A 15,298-nucleotide genomic window follows, 5' to 3' on the forward strand; every position below is an offset into this window, starting at 1 on the left:
TAAAAGTGCGACAATCAGCACAGTGAGGCAGGGCACAAGTGCAGGAAGAAAGCAGAGTGACGTACGGGGATCAGGAGAAAGGAAAGAGAAAGGACAAGGCCCTGGACACCGGCCCTGGAGGGGAGCCCTCCCTCTGCAGATTTAGGGCCAGAAACAACAGCATGGCGAAAGGCAGCACCAGGCATGGGGTTAGGGGAGACAAAGGGAGCGGACAGCAAGGCCCCTCACACACCACTGATCTGAACACAGCTGCCTGTGGTAAAGAGGTGGCAGAACTGGGAGAGGCGAGGCCACTTACTAGGCAGGCGCGCCTGGGCCTGCGAGGTGAGCACCAGCCCCTGAGGCAGCGCACTCTGCCCGGCCGGGTGCGAGGGGGCCTGGGGCTGGGGCTGGGGCGGGCCCGGGGCGGAGGCCTGGGCAGTGGTCTGGGCCCGCAGTTTCGCAGGATGGGCTGGGCTAGGTGCTGTGCTGAAGGTCGAGGCGGGCTGGTGTCTCGGAGCACCGGTGGAAGCCTGAGAGGTCTGAAACGGGGCTGCTCCCGCTGCAATCGATAAGGTTTGTTTGTGCAAAGCTGTTAGAGGTTCTTAATAATTTTAAAGAAATAAAACAAACATTATTTCATACCATCTCTCAAATGCAAAGCCCTCTCTAAAGAAAAGGGGGGGGGCCAATGTCTATAGAGTGAGAGAAATACAAGTTTTTATCTGTTGTTAACTCATTTCACTTTGAGTTCATCAGCAGGCTACCCAGTACATTCTGGAGTAAATGGAATGTTACCAGTCAGCCCACTCAAATGTGAGCGTCAATTAGAAGCCACTTCCTAACCACACAGAGTACCCCGAGCTGTACAAGGAGCTCTTGCAGCAAAGCAGTGCTGTCTGGACGCTTACGTAGATCTTAGAGAAACACAGTGGACTGACGTTGAGGACCCCGTGGCTAGGAGCAGAATGCTAATTTCGTTAACTTTGCTGCCATTTAACCCTGTCCTCTTTCACAGTAATGATCAGGTTACGCTGAAATGGTGGCACAAAACACAAGAGTAGACTTCCTCACAAGTTTCATCAACGACCTTGACGTGCATTTCCCTACATGAAAGAAAACGTTTCTGCCAACGTACATCTTCATCATCACATCAACAATGGCTTGACTAAGAGTGAACATCTTGTATAGGGAAAAAATCCAGTTTAAAGAAATAAAAAAGCCTAACACTCATGGGAGAACTACACAAGGTCTCTTCGGCAGAGCCAGAGCAGACAGTCCACTCCTGCTCCTGCTCAGAGGAACGGTCACGTGTCCAGAGGGGCAAGGAAAAGTGCGAGGAACTTCTTCCACAGAAACCCTTACTGACGCCGAGAACATGACACCACAGGAGGCATACCTTTTGCATCTGGATTTGCAGAGAACGTGGCGATTGGTGGCCGTCCTCGAATGTGGCCCTGTGGAGCGGCAGTGGCGGTGGCGGAGGTCGCTGTCCGGGGTGGATGTGTGCTGGGGAAAGTCACAGTGCGACCCTCGGGCTTCTGGCCATACTGTACAGGCTGAAACAACCTAGACGGCATTTGTGTAGACAAGAAGACACGAGCGTGGCTGAGACTTGGGGGTTATGGCTGCCCGGAAGGGGTCCGGGTGTGCAGGACCACCCAAGAGCAGAGAGGGGTTCCCACTCCCAGGGCAGTTTAAAGGGCTGTAGGGGGTTTCTAAATACTGCACAGAAGCTCATCATGGGTTCTGGAGGAGGTGCTGACAACACTTAGGACACAAGAGTGGTAAATCCACTCTGACACCTGGGTGATACGAGGGGAACATGATTTTGAAGTTCCCATCAATGTGGATTAGAAACAATGCATCTAACACACAAAGTTCATGATACTACTGTCCAGAATAAGAGTAAAGTGGGGTGATTAGCCAGCTTGCACAGTGAGGTCAGCAGTACATGTAACGACAGAAACAGTCAAGGCACCTCACAGGCAACAGCAGGTAAACCTGCAGAAGGGGATCCGCACACGGCTGCTGTTCTCGGATTTTATCACAGTGCAACAAGCTCTGTACATTCCTTTCACCTGGAAAACTGTAACGGCAGGGATTCTATATTTTCAAAACCCCTGTGGCAACACAACAGGTGGAAACAGCCAACAGAAAGACTAAGTGAAGCTGGGCCAGCCCCAGGAGGACTGCAGCTTTGCTACCCCGTCTGTGTATTTAACTGAGGGCTGCAGGCCCTGAGTGCAGGCTAGGCAGACGAAACAAGAGTGATCGGTTCCAAGTCCCCAGGGAAGCCACACGCAGAAAAGGCAATAAGACAGGGCTGCCACTTTACAGAACTGGCTCCTTTCTCTCTAAAATATCTATTTTCTTTCTTGTTTTTAACCTGAGCATAGGATTTCACATATTTCCAACTTGCTAGCTTTAGCCTGTCTTGAATCATTTATGTTTCAATTTCATTATCTAACATGTTCTGCACCCCCAGCTTCCCCCCAGCTTCCCAGCACCTGCAAAATCATTGTTTCAGATGTCCTCATGCTGCAGTCAAAGTGGATGGAGCCCTCTGCCTGTCCTCAGGGCCACAACACCACGCCACAGTATACCCTCTGGCCTCGCTACTCAGGCATCTGCCCATGACAGCAGCCATCACACCACACATCAGGTTTGATCCAGCCTGACCTCCTCGTCCCCAACCTCCTCCCCTCTCGAATCCCATTGCTCCTTAAAGATGATGAAAGGGCCCTTCTTCAGGCGGGTGAGTGGCCACACGGCCCTGCCCAAGAGGTGTGGAGTGTCCACACTTGCCATTTATAATGAGCTCCTCTCACAGAGACCAAGGACATCTGGGCGATCTCCAGAAGCAGATATCAAATGAGATGATTGGCCTTTCTTTTCACGAGCTATAGCCCAGGTTTTCACGTGAAACTCAAACCAGACGGTCCCAGCTCTCCCTGAGGGGCTGTGTGGCCAAGGCGCCCTTTTCAGGGGGGAAGACGTCACCTGGACCCCATGGCCCGGGGCCGATTCACAACCAGCCAGGACCCAGCCAGAGCCAAGGTGAGCAGGAAGTGATGCTCCGGACCACATACCTGCTGGGCTTCAGTCTGATGGCCACCGGCCTGCTTGATGGGGGCGGTGCAGCAAATAGCTCCTCAATGAGTTTCCGCGTCACCTTTTTCTTACACAGCAATTCTGCCTCGTGACGAGTCATTTTATTTTCTAAGCCAATTAGATCAAATATAGAAAGATCGGTTTCCTGAGTAGAAAAAAAAAATTTGCTACATGAGGCAGTAGAAAATACACTTGAGTAACAATCAAAGTATATTCCCATGTGGGGAGACCAAGCCCCATGTGGCTGTCTCCCTGAGAGGCGTCCTTGAAGACCTTGCCTGCACCCCACTCTTGGGCTCTGCAGGCCGCTCCACGTACCTTGGCTCCCCCAACTTTGAGATGGGAATGATGGCACTTGGTCATCTCAAATGGCAGTGGGAACGGAGAAGGCAGCACTCAGAGACAGACTAGACTCAGCAGAGGAGAGAGGGAAGAGTCTGGAAACCCTGGTCTGGAAGCAGGAAGATGCTAGGCCTCGTTGAGAAGGCGGGTGGAGGAGCGACCCAAGTGCACTGGTGCAAGTGGAGGTGGACGTATGACACATCGCTCAGTCCAGCACCCTCGGGATGCCCATTCCTCAGGGCACGCTGCCTGAGTGCCCAGCTGGGGCCAACTCCCCAATATGCCCAGCACACTCCACACTCCACTTGTGCTTCCTGTGGACTTCGATAACAAAACTGCAACCTGACTCCCACAAGGATGAAAACAATCAGGGGACGGACAGCAGGTGAAACCTCCCACACCCTCACCCACACTGGTGGGGATGTGAAATGGTGCCACAGTTTTGGAAAAGTCTGGCAGTTCATCCAAAGGTTAAACATGGAATCAAGAAATGACCCTGCAATGCCAGGCCTAGACATGTATCCAAGAGAAATGAAACCTACATCCACACAAAACTTGTACATGAATATCCCCAGCAGCATTATTCATAATGGCCAAAAAGTAGAAACAACCCAAATGTCTATCAACTGATAAACAGGTAAACAAAATGTAGTCTATCCATACAATGAAATATTTATCATTCAGCCTTAAAAAGGGAAAAAAAATCTGACACATGCTACAACATGAACTTCGAAAATATCATGATCAGTGAAGTTGGTCAGACACGAAAGGCCACATATTATATGATTTCATTTACATGAAATGCCAGAATAGGTGAATCGAGAGACAGGAGCAGACGAGTGGCTGCCCGGGGCTGGGAGAGGGGAGGGGGAGTGGGAGTGACAGTTAACCTATGTGGATCTTCTCTTTGGGGTAATGAAATGTTCTAGAATTAGTGGTGATGGTTACACAGCTCTCTGAATATACTAAAACCAAAAAACTGTACACTTTAGAAGAGTGAGTTTTATAATGAATTATCTCAATAAAGCTGTTTTTAAAATGAAAGTACAACATAAAAATTAGTATCTGTAAAACATCTCCCCTCTAATTCCTTGAAGTAATCTCTCTCTGAATCATCTTTATTTCCCATGGCTCAATTTTTCTTTAACTCAATGAAAAACACATCCCTATATTAACAGTGGTAATCACAGTGGTAGGAACAATACTAATCATGCTAACTCACCGACATGGCACGTACAAACTGCCCACCACCCAGCCCCTTCTCAAATCATGACACACACTAACTGGCTCACTGCTTACAACCTCCCTATGTGTTGAGGGAGCCAAGACAGGCTGGCCACCCAGGGCCGTGCTGCTGGTGAGGTAGAGCCAGGACCTGCTGTCCTCACCCTACACGTTCACAAACCTATACAAGTCACAAAGCCGGTTCCCATTTCTCAGCATGTGCGAGATCTCGGGTCCCGGCCCTCTGAGCTGGCGCCCACACAGGAGGGGCTGCAGCAGGAGCAGAGCTGCAGAGGGGAACCAGGTGTCAGCCCACCCACTGCCCCGCTGCCCGGTGGGCCTGGGTAAGCTCTCCAGCTCCTTGAGTGGACACCTGAGTTGGTGGGTCAAACTTACAGAAAGGGAATGGCAGCCTCCAGCCCTCGACAAGACCCCGTAAGTTCAGCATACTTATGTTCCATATCACCCAACACGATCCAATTTCTTTCCTTTTAAAAATTTTAGTTATGTAAAAATAATTTTCACTACCAAAAAATTTAAACACAAAAAGGTATACAAGTATATTTTTTTGCTTAAAAAATAACCAAACTTCTACCACCTAGGGATAAATTACTAACATTTTAATAAAGGTCTTTTTATACACAAAAATGTCACTGATTGATAAATAAACAGAGAGACGGGGATAGAGGGAGGGAGACTCCAGAGGAGCAGAGATTTCGGCCGTCTTGTTCACCGCTGTTCCCATGACGAGGGAAATGCCTGGCACCTAGCAGGGAGTCGATAAATATTTGTTGAACAAATGAATGAAAACAATAAAAAATAACGTACTGAGCTTGTGGGTGCCAGGTACAAGATGAGGTTCTTCCCATGGACTGTATGTTTCACACAGAGTGACAGAAAGTACACGATTATCCCCGTTCCACAGAGGGGGACACTCCACCCAAAGCCCCTCAGTTAGTGCATGAGAGGCATGTGGACCTCCAGGACAAGGGTTTGTTGGAACCAACCTCTCACAAGCATTCTCCGGATAACGTGCTGGGCACAGACGTCAAGTAGAGACGTACCTTCCTGAATCTTCGCCTTACCTTCCAAGAGTCTCTGTCGAGCGCCTTCAGGATGAGGGAGGCCGAGCTGTACTGCAGCGGCCCCGCCGTGTAGGACGACTCCGGGAGCCGGGGCTCCACCAGTCCGGGGTGGTTGCAGATCCGCTGAAGCCTCAGGAGGATGCTCAGCACATCCACAAAGTGCCCGCTCTTCAGCGCTTCCTGCGTTCTGCTCTCGAGAAGAGACACGAACATTAATATCAGTATGTGTCTATGCCAGTCAGGACTCCTCGCCCTTGAGTTTGCTAACTCCAGAAACACACAACTGGCAGGTTCTCCCCAGATGTGGTTAATAAATTAGTGACATGAGAACACCAAAGTCTGAATTCCCCTCGAGGTGGTTATGATCCTTGGACTCACTCATGGCTCCTGGGAAACAGGACAGGAAGCCCAAGAGTCAGGGAGGGTGGGCAGATGTGGGCACAGTTCTCCCTGCCTCCACTGCCAGTGGAAAGATGACATTCTAAAACGGCAGCAATGATGCACTTCAGCCCAACTGTGATGAGTACTGGGAAGAAGTGGCAGGCATCTGACCGAGGAAGGAAGGCACTCAAAGTGCAGGGTGAGAGCCCATCAGAGAGTGAGTCCCCCTCTTGGGGGACGTGGACCCTGAGGCCCATCAAACAAACCAAGTCCACTCATCCCCTCTTGTGGGGGACGCCAACTCTGACACCCATCAGACAGAGCGAGTCTACCCGTCCCCTCTCGTGGAAATGCCGGGCCATAAGCCTGTGGGTCAGAGAAGCAGGCAGACATGCAGATCTAACCGCACATCTGGCCAGTACTGCACAGGAAACACAGGGGATGCAGCATGGGGTGCTCTGGAAAGTTCAAGTGGAGACCCCTGGGAAGAGGGGGACCACCACGAAGGGCAATGGAAAGAGAGCAGAGCAAACCCAACAGGTAAGGCAGGATGGAGCTGGGGAGGCCAGGAAGAAGGGCTGGGCCAGCTGGTCTGCAGAGACTCAGGAGCAGAGGCGGAAGACTGGAGGGAAGAGAGGAGAGGCATGAGGAGGTGACAGAGAGAACGGCCAGGTTTCTGTTGAGTAGCTGTGCCAACAAGGTACCACATCCTACAAGAGGAAAGCCTAGAAGAAAACCAGGTTTGGGGGAGCCATCCTGGAGCAGGTCTGTACAGTGTTGTACAGTCTGCAGTGCTCAAGGGACAGATAAGCAGCCACAGGAGGACGTGGTCAACTTAGACGGCTGCAGACAAGAGCAGAGCTGAGCACGAAGCACCACAGCAGGTCGAGCACCCCAGAAGTCGCCAGAGCTTCAGCACAGGCAATTCTCAGTGTGATGAAATGGGCCAGAGTGGAGACAGAGCAGGGGTGGAGACAAGGGAGTGGAGACAGGCAGACCGACAGCCCTACAAGTTTGGCTCTGGAGAACAGAGGGGGAGAGGGCAGGGGAGAGTTTAAAGATGAGCCTCTGTCCTCAAAAGGCCTGCGACAAAGGGTCTGCTTCAGAATGAGGCTGAAAACAGGAGAAAGATCAACAACACTGGAAATGGAGGTTCCTGAGGGATGGCACTCAGAGCCCACTGCAGGGACTGGTCACAGAAACCAGGAGGTGGTGGTAAAAACATAGGTGGTCTGCAGGGCTCTCCGACAAGGAGGGAAGAGCCAAGGTCTGCTGAGAAGTGGGCAACAATAAGGCAGTAGGAACATATGACAGAGTCACCTCACAGAGGAAGGGAAGGTACAGACCAATAGTGACGCTCAGAGCCCACTCGAGAACCTCAAGACCATTATATCAACGTGCAACGAGCCATGCCTGGCAGCACCCTAGAAAGTGAGTTACCAGGAGGTACTGTGAGGTCAAACGCAGGGATGCTCAACACCTCCCACTGACTTGAAAGGCTCAGGGAGAAAGAGGGACATGGACATAAGGAGGGAGAGTCTCTTCCTGCAGCTCCATCAGGAGCAAATGCCGCAGAACAGTCAAGAATCTACTGTCACCAGTGGCTCCCAGATCCAGGAGCCTCTACTACCAGCAGATGGAGAGTGTCCCACACTCAACGAGTGGGACTGACGTCATCATCCTGAAGTGTAAACCAACCACATCCCAAGACATACCACCAAAGACTGACGGACCAGATGTCCTGAGAACACTGTTCTCGGCAGTGGGCAGGTGCCCCTGACTCCACATGAGTCCCTTACAAGCTGGTGTTGGACCTGTCTCTCCATAAGCCACAATTCTCTCCACTGAAACTTATTCTTTATAAACTCATCTACTCAAAGATATGACTGACACCCAAGCTTTAACAATACAACTGCAGTTTTCTGCTCATGCACATGGTTTCCCCAATGTTCAGGAAGGATGTTTTGTTGTGAGGGGATGCAGTTTTTGAGTGAAACAATCAACTGACTGTAGCATCATCAATGCAGTTTGTCAAGGACTAAGAAATCGTACACATGGCTATTAATGCATACTTACATTCTGTTCTAAAATCTTCCACACATAACCCTATAAAGCAAGCATGAATTAATAGAAAAACCATTTTTTGAAGGCTTATTATGTACAGACACTATTCTGACAATTTTATATGCTTAATAACATAATCCTCACAACCCCACAATAACTATCCTCATTTTATATAAGAAGATGAAGAACAAAGAGGTTGTGCCCAGGCAACCCAGCTATCTAATGGAGGGGCTGGCCTTTACATTCATTTCCCTCCAGAATGTGGGTCCCTCCCATACTGTCTGTGCCCGGGCCTCACACCACCTCCCTCCAGAACCTCGGTCCCTCCCACACTGTCTGTGCCCCGTGATGACTTGCATCTGCCGCCTCAGGCCAACTCACCAGGCCACCACGTTCCTTCCCACAAGTAGCAGGAACACGTGAGCCAAGGTGAGCCAGGTGAGCTGTCTGTCAGTCACCTGATACGGAAATCTAGGAGCTTGTTCTGGAATGCTGAGCCCCCATTTAGGCCTCTGAGGTTGAGTCTGTGGTGAAACTGGTGGACACTGTGTGATTTTTCTCCACTGCCCACAAGGAGACACAGAGTGGCTATAAATACTGAGTACAAATATATTTAAAATTTTCAAAACTTTAATTCGTGTTTAATAATTTTTTCAATATAAAATCAGAAAAATGGAGAGCATAATGCAAAGAGCCAAACAGGTCATGTGAGAGGATCAAGGGAACCCCACAGTTTTAGGATCCACATGTAGGTGCAGGCACCACGCAGGAGGGTGTTCCTGGACAGACAGAAGTCGAGTGTCAGCAGCCGCCTGGCCTGGCACGTTCACTCTAGGGCATTCTGCCCGTATATATACAGCACACAGCCTTCCTGCCAGGCCCCAGCTGGCCTGAAGTCCAAGGTCCTATGTGTGGTTGTGAAAAGAAGAGCTGGTCAATCAGAACGTGTCTCCTGTGGGAATCTAAACTAAAACACTGCAAGACTACTCCAGTGAATGGAGGGAGAGGGAACGGGATGCCATGCTCCCCCTGGGTTAGCTACGCAGGAGCAGAACCTCTGAGAAGGCAAGCGGAGAGGTTCCAGAGACACGACAGGTCCAGGGAGGGGACGGCCCACAATAAGCTCGAGAGAAGCAGAAATCTCCAAAAAACCGCAGAGCCCACCAGCCTGGTGAGAGCGCAGCATCCAGCTCCAGACACCTGTCCCCACAGAAGGCATCTCTGCCCCTTAAGCCAGGGAGGGTGAGAAAGGACATGCGAGATCCTGCCCTTACCCAGGCTGCAGAATGACGTCCTCATACAGGGCTTTTTGTCGATTAGAAAGGCGGCACTTCAAAACGTGCTCATATTTCTTTGTCAGTTGCTTTTCCACATCTCTTTTAGTTCTCCTCAAAATAAATGGCTGTGTCACCTGAAAAAAAAAGAAAATGATTGTTTCCTTTCCAAAAACAATGTCATTACACATTTCCACTCAGTCACGTGTACTTTAACGACTCAACTGAAATCACAAAGCCACACATACCCGATGTAACCGTATGACCACTTTATGGTAGTAGTCCTGGTTTTCCTCATTAGGGGCTTTCAGAGGGAAACGCAGGTAGGGTCTGGAAATGCCCGGAATGAGGAAGTGCACCATGGTCCACAGCTCCAGGAAGGTGTTGTGCAGGGGTGCATCAATCAGAAGCAGACGCTGCTGGCTGCACACAAAATGAGAGACAACATCTAAAATTCCAAACACACAAAGCTAGGGGCAGAATCGCTTTCTCCAAAGATGTTTAAGAAAAGAGACAATGACAATTTTACGAAACTAAGGTAAATGTACACATGCCTTGAAGAAATGGGCTGAATTAAATGAACACTTTGGATCTCTTCAGCCGCAGGCACTATGCCAAAGGGGAAGGGGAAGTCCCTATAGCCGAAAGGCAATTTTGTGTGAGTGTAATTACCTAAATTTCTTCAAAAGAATCTTTACAGCAACAACAACAACACAGAACACTCAATGGTGAGAGGCTAGCACACAACACTTGGGTGGCGGGTCAGACCTCTGCAGGGTGAACACGGCTTCCCAGTGCCTCTCGGTCATGCCCTTCACGCGCTGCATCTCGTCTATGACCAGGCACTTCCACCGCACCCGCGTGAAGGAGGCGTAGCCCCTGAAGAACTGCTTGTAGGATGTGATGCAGATGTTGAAGCTGTTGGGCTCAGTCCACTCCTGCAGCACATAAAACAAAGTCTCAACTGTCTTCTCATTTCTTCTTTGGAATAAATAATCTGGGGAATTCTTTTGAAACTTTTCGCCACTGAATTAGCCTATTCCCAACCATAATGACTTTACTCATTTTTCTTAGTAACTTGCTTATTACTGCACAGAAAATGGTTGAGTTTATAGTTTTATGATGTTTTCCTCTAGGAGTCTAAAGCACTTGTATAGACAAACTAAGAAGCTGCTCTGGAGGCATTAACAACTGTCTTTGGAAATAAGATTATCACAGAGTATCCTGAAGTGGGATTAGCTTTTATAGTGCACAATCTGAGAGGGAAATGTCTTCAGAAGACGACGGTAAGGTGAGGATCTGTGTTGCCAGTGACTACGTCATAAGCTTTTAACACAGTTAATAACCAGAGACGGTAAGAAGAAACTACAATACTACTCAACACAGTAGAGTCTAATGATGAGCCAGAATTTTATCTTCAATGAAAACTTGTGATCTGTAATGTAGTTTTACTTAGAATCTAGTACTAGAGACTACTGGGTGGAAAAAACAAAGAGTCCAGATTTGTTTTGCAAGTTTATCTATATGTTACAGACATTCCTAATAAACATTTCCATGGGAATTATAAGGATTTGTAATTCAGAACTCAAGACTCATCATAACTTCCGTTTATGCTTGTAATAGTCAATGGGCCTACAGTTAAAAAGAACTGCAGCCTCTCCAGAGACTACTTAGTTCTGGAAGGAAATTCTCTCATTTTCTGGGAAGTGAAAATGAGCCCTCTGTGGAATGCAGCCTTTTGCACCTGCGACCCTCCTTGCAAGTAGTGACCAGTTTTTCAAGTGTAGTCTACTTTCAAGGGGCTTCAAATCTAGGAACAACTCAAAGGTCTGGAATCTCACAAATAAGTGATTTATGACAATTACACTAATAAGCATGTCTTAACATTTTGAAATTTGTCTTCTGTAGAAATTAAGATGGGTTTTATTTCATGTTTAAAATAAAATACCTGTCTCTTTGCTTTGAGTTCTCTATGGTTGCCAACATATAAAAGGGTTTTGAGCCCAGGACACCATCGCTTCAATTCGAGCTCCCACTTGAGTATGTTACAGCTTCTCACAATGACAAGATGAGGACCCCAATTGCCTATAAAGGAAAGAAGATACAGAATTTTCCTCTTTAACTGAAACCATCTGTCAAGTCCAGGCACCCGGTGCTGTGTTGATCAGAGCTTAGTGAGTACATGTGGGAAGTGCCAGTGCGTGACACTGAAGCAGACATCCAGGTGGGATGCACAGGTGTCCTGTCTACCTTACAACCATCAGAATCGGGACAGGCTCCTCCTCAGCTCCCACGTCCTGCTGCCACGGGACTCGAGGCCTGGCACATAGGAGACACTCAACAAAGAACTGCTGAATGAGTGACTACCAAATAAAATGAACATTTATTCAAAAACATGGTGAACTCCCCCTGTGAGCATGGGGAAGAATTCTCATCTACAACAAACAATGCTCCGAAAGTGAAGAGAGCCACAGACTGAGCGCTCTGACTCGGAGCCCCGAGGCCTTCTCAAGCCCGCCGGCAGTCGCATTCCTGCAGCATATGCAGGCTTCCGGCTCCCATGGCTCGTGCCCATGGCGGGTTCCAAACTCTAGTCCCAACACACCCAAACCATCCCCAAATTATATGGTGGTAATTTCATTCCTCTGAAAAATAGGGTTTTTCAAATTATTAGAGTAATACACACCTAACAAATTTCAATCTTTCTACTAAAATGAAACGTAAACCAAGTTAAAAGACAGAAACAGCAGACCTGGAAAAAACATCTGCAGTAGCCACATCTCTGGCCATTACTGCTCATACGCAAAGCATCACTACCAATTCTTAACAAGAACCACCCAAGTGGAAAACAAAGAAGGATGTGAACAGAAATTTCACAAAGAAAAAAATTGGTGGACAATAAACTTTTTAAGAGGCACAACCTCACGAGCAGGGAAATGCAAATCAACCCCAGATGCCATTTTCCCCCCCAATGAAAAACAAGATTTAAAAAAAAAACAAAACCAGCATTTAACACACTGTTGCATTTTTGGAGAGGAACAAAGCTCCTATACATGCATTTCCAAATACGTCCGTCCACATGTGGGCGAGGCCGGGCAGGACGCACACTAGACTGTCCTGAGTGGTCACCACTGGGGATGGAGGCAAGTGGACAGGGGCAGACTGCTATTTTCTTACTTAAAAAAAAAAGTGGTGAGTTTGTGAGCAATTTTAATTTTGTGTGCATTTCTGAGAACTCTCCAGCTGGAAGTCTCCTCCAGTGAGCTCCACGACTCTTGCCGGACTGGTGAACTCTGGTTTTCTGCTTACACGGTGATGACGAATGCAAGGACACCGGACTGGGCCGCATGGAGTGAGGGACAAGCAGGGGAGCCACATCCAAGGTGGAACACACTCAGCTTGAAGTGGCCATGGTCTATCCAAGTGGAGAAGCAGAATGAGCAGCACACTGCCCACCTGCTCTTCCTTCACAGCACATCAGGACCTGACCATTGCTCTCTCCCAGTCCCAGCCACCCACCTCTCCCACTACATGGTGAACTTCCTAACGACTGGCCCTCCAAGTCTGTTCCCAGCACAAAGTTGACTGAGTGACTCCTCAGACACCTGTACTAATGCAGATAGGCACTGAGGAAGAGCCAGGCCCACACGCTGCCTGCAAAGCCCCCACCATAGTCGGCCTTGCCAACCTTCCTGGCCTTGTGCACTCCTATTGCTATACCAGCCTCAGCGCTGTTCCATGGACAGACCAGCTGCCCCTTCAGCCTCTGCATCCATGCCCCATCTCCCTGGGTCCCCTGCTCAGGATGGCCACAGTTTTCTGGGATCTCTGCTCGCCTGCTGTGTAAGAGGCTTCCCCTGCTCCCCCCACCCCCTGCACCTTGTCCTGCCAGGACTTTCTTCAAGGTATCTTATTCCAGATCCATTATCTGTGCCCGTGAGGGTCTCCTGTAGGTGGGGGCTTGGTTCTGTTCACAGCTGTACCCTCAGTGCTGAAAACAGCACCAGGAATGGGTTAGGCACGAGGTAAATACCTATGGAATGAATGATTCATTCATCTGCTCAAGTAATGACATAAAATTCCCTATTTTTGGAAGGGTAGGCTGCCTTCACTTTTTCACTAATATAGTAATAAACATTTTTTTCACTTAATAAAATAATACGGCAAAGTGGTTTTTCCATCTTGAAGTAACTATATATATTGAAATCTATTTTATTTTAAAGTAATATATTTAAAACTCTGTGACACTGGGTCAAAAAACAGAAACAAACTAATTCAAGAAAATAGGAACCCAGAAGTTGATCCGTTTGTGTTTAAAAACTGATCATGAGGTTGATTAAGCTTTTTAAATAAAGGGCAGAGAATGCCTTACTAAGGGTGCTAAGGTAACCGTCTAACAACCTGGAGGGACGGGAGGAAGAAACCAGCACTTGGGGGAAGGAACAACCCCCACCCTCTCTGTCCTCCCGTCTCTCAGGTCTACTGCGTTTCCCTTGTTTCCATCCAACCCAGTCAGGCTGCCAACTCCCTCCTAATGTAAACAGTCCCCTCCTTCCTTCGGACACTCCAACATAAGAACAAGGTAACGTGTCCATTTTTCTCTGTGGCTACCCAGGAGCCTACTTAAATTTGGATTGGAATGTAAGCTTCAACAACTCATCCCCATGTGCTTTCCAGACATTTCTTTTGCAAGAGGAAGACTAAGACCCTATACTGTGTTAGAGACACAAAGTGTATGCTCCTCTACAGCCCCCGCAGGTGCAGAGTTGGGCACCTGACCCACAGGCCAAGCAGAGGGCAGTGAGTGGGGGCTGATGCCTGAACACCCAGAGGCTGGGGCCCTGGACCAACGAAGTTCGAGTTGAAAGAGTCAAGGGGTGAGGAAGCAGTTGGAGTGAAGGGCACAGCCTGCCACAGAGATGGCGGGCACTCTATCTCTCCACTGCTGTTCAGCTGCCGAGCCCTCACATGGCACTAGGCGGCTCCCTAAGGAACCAGAGAGTGGAGCAGAAGCACCACTGGGCAGCAGGATCCAGCAGGAGAGACAGGAGGGGCATGAGTCACCGCAGCAGAAGGAACACAGGGGTGGGCCAGGGAAGTGCGCTACCCATCATGCCACAGAGGACAAGTACCAGCCAGCTCGTGGCCAGCATTTGGTGGGAGTCCAGGCACTGGCTCGTGCCGATGCACAGAAAGCACAGATGCTGTGCTACCTGTTCTGCTGTCCACACGCTGATCAGCAGTGGAACACCGGAAGTTACAAAGCCTGGTCACCCCCTGGTGGGTCTCATATTACATTAGATTTTGAATAACAATGAGTTACTCGATCTAGTGTTAACTGTGAAGTGCAATGAGCACTTCTGAGCCCTGTTATTTAAGGTCCTGGACCGGAACAGAGCAAAGGAGGAGAGAAAAAAACGTCACTCCCCACCCTCAGGCCAGATGCACTGTCTACCGTTCAGTCTTAGCAAATACGTACTATTCAAAAACAATAAGCTCTTACCTTCATTACAAGCTAGGTGGGCAAAGAAAGCAATGATCTGCACTGTTTTACCAAGCCCAGCTTCATCTGCCAATATGCCATTGAGATTCTTCCGGTAGAGTTTGGCCAGCCAGTCCAGGCCAATCTTCTGGTAATCTCTGAGTGCACCATACAACAGAGACGGGGCGTTCAACTTCACCTGCAGTGACAGGCCAAATAAACACTTCTTCTCAAAATACTCATTAGAACTTTTTCTCCAAAGTGAAGTCTATCTAATCAGTCCCACAATAAGCCTACTGGAAAGACACAGAAATGATCTACAGACAACAGGAAAAGAAAGATCAATATTGCTT

The 15,298-nt window shown here is 48.7% G+C and overlaps 1 protein-coding gene across 26 annotated transcripts in view; it reads right to left on the bottom strand.

Moving 5' to 3' along the window:
• The window catches only part of LOC106843859 (E1A-binding protein p400), a 120,040-nt gene that overhangs the window by 58,458 nt on the left and 46,284 nt on the right, over window positions 1-15,298 (bottom strand). For 23 of the 26 annotated variants that reach the window (XM_044776097.2, XM_070515819.1, XM_044776103.2 and 20 more), the window contains 9 exons: window positions 14,967-15,144; window positions 11,412-11,548; window positions 10,232-10,401; window positions 9,712-9,886; window positions 9,464-9,600; window positions 5,745-5,931; window positions 3,072-3,238; window positions 1,379-1,548; window positions 299-541 (listed from right to left, as the gene is read on the bottom strand). In XM_044776097.2, the coding sequence (XP_044632032.2) occupies window positions 299-541; window positions 1,379-1,548; window positions 3,072-3,238; window positions 5,745-5,931; window positions 9,464-9,600; window positions 9,712-9,886; window positions 10,232-10,401; window positions 11,412-11,548; window positions 14,967-15,144 (1,564 nt within the window). The remainder of the gene's footprint in view (window positions 1-298; window positions 542-1,378; window positions 1,549-3,071; window positions 3,239-5,744; window positions 5,932-9,463; window positions 9,601-9,711; window positions 9,887-10,231; window positions 10,402-11,411; window positions 11,549-14,966; window positions 15,145-15,298) is intronic. The other 3 variants (XM_044776109.2, XM_044776110.2, XM_044776108.2) reach the window with 1 other exon arrangement.

This window comes from Equus asinus, chromosome 8, assembly GCF_041296235.1.
Source record: "Equus asinus isolate D_3611 breed Donkey chromosome 8, EquAss-T2T_v2, whole genome shotgun sequence".
NCBI lineage: Eukaryota > Metazoa > Chordata > Mammalia > Perissodactyla > Equidae > Equus > Equus asinus.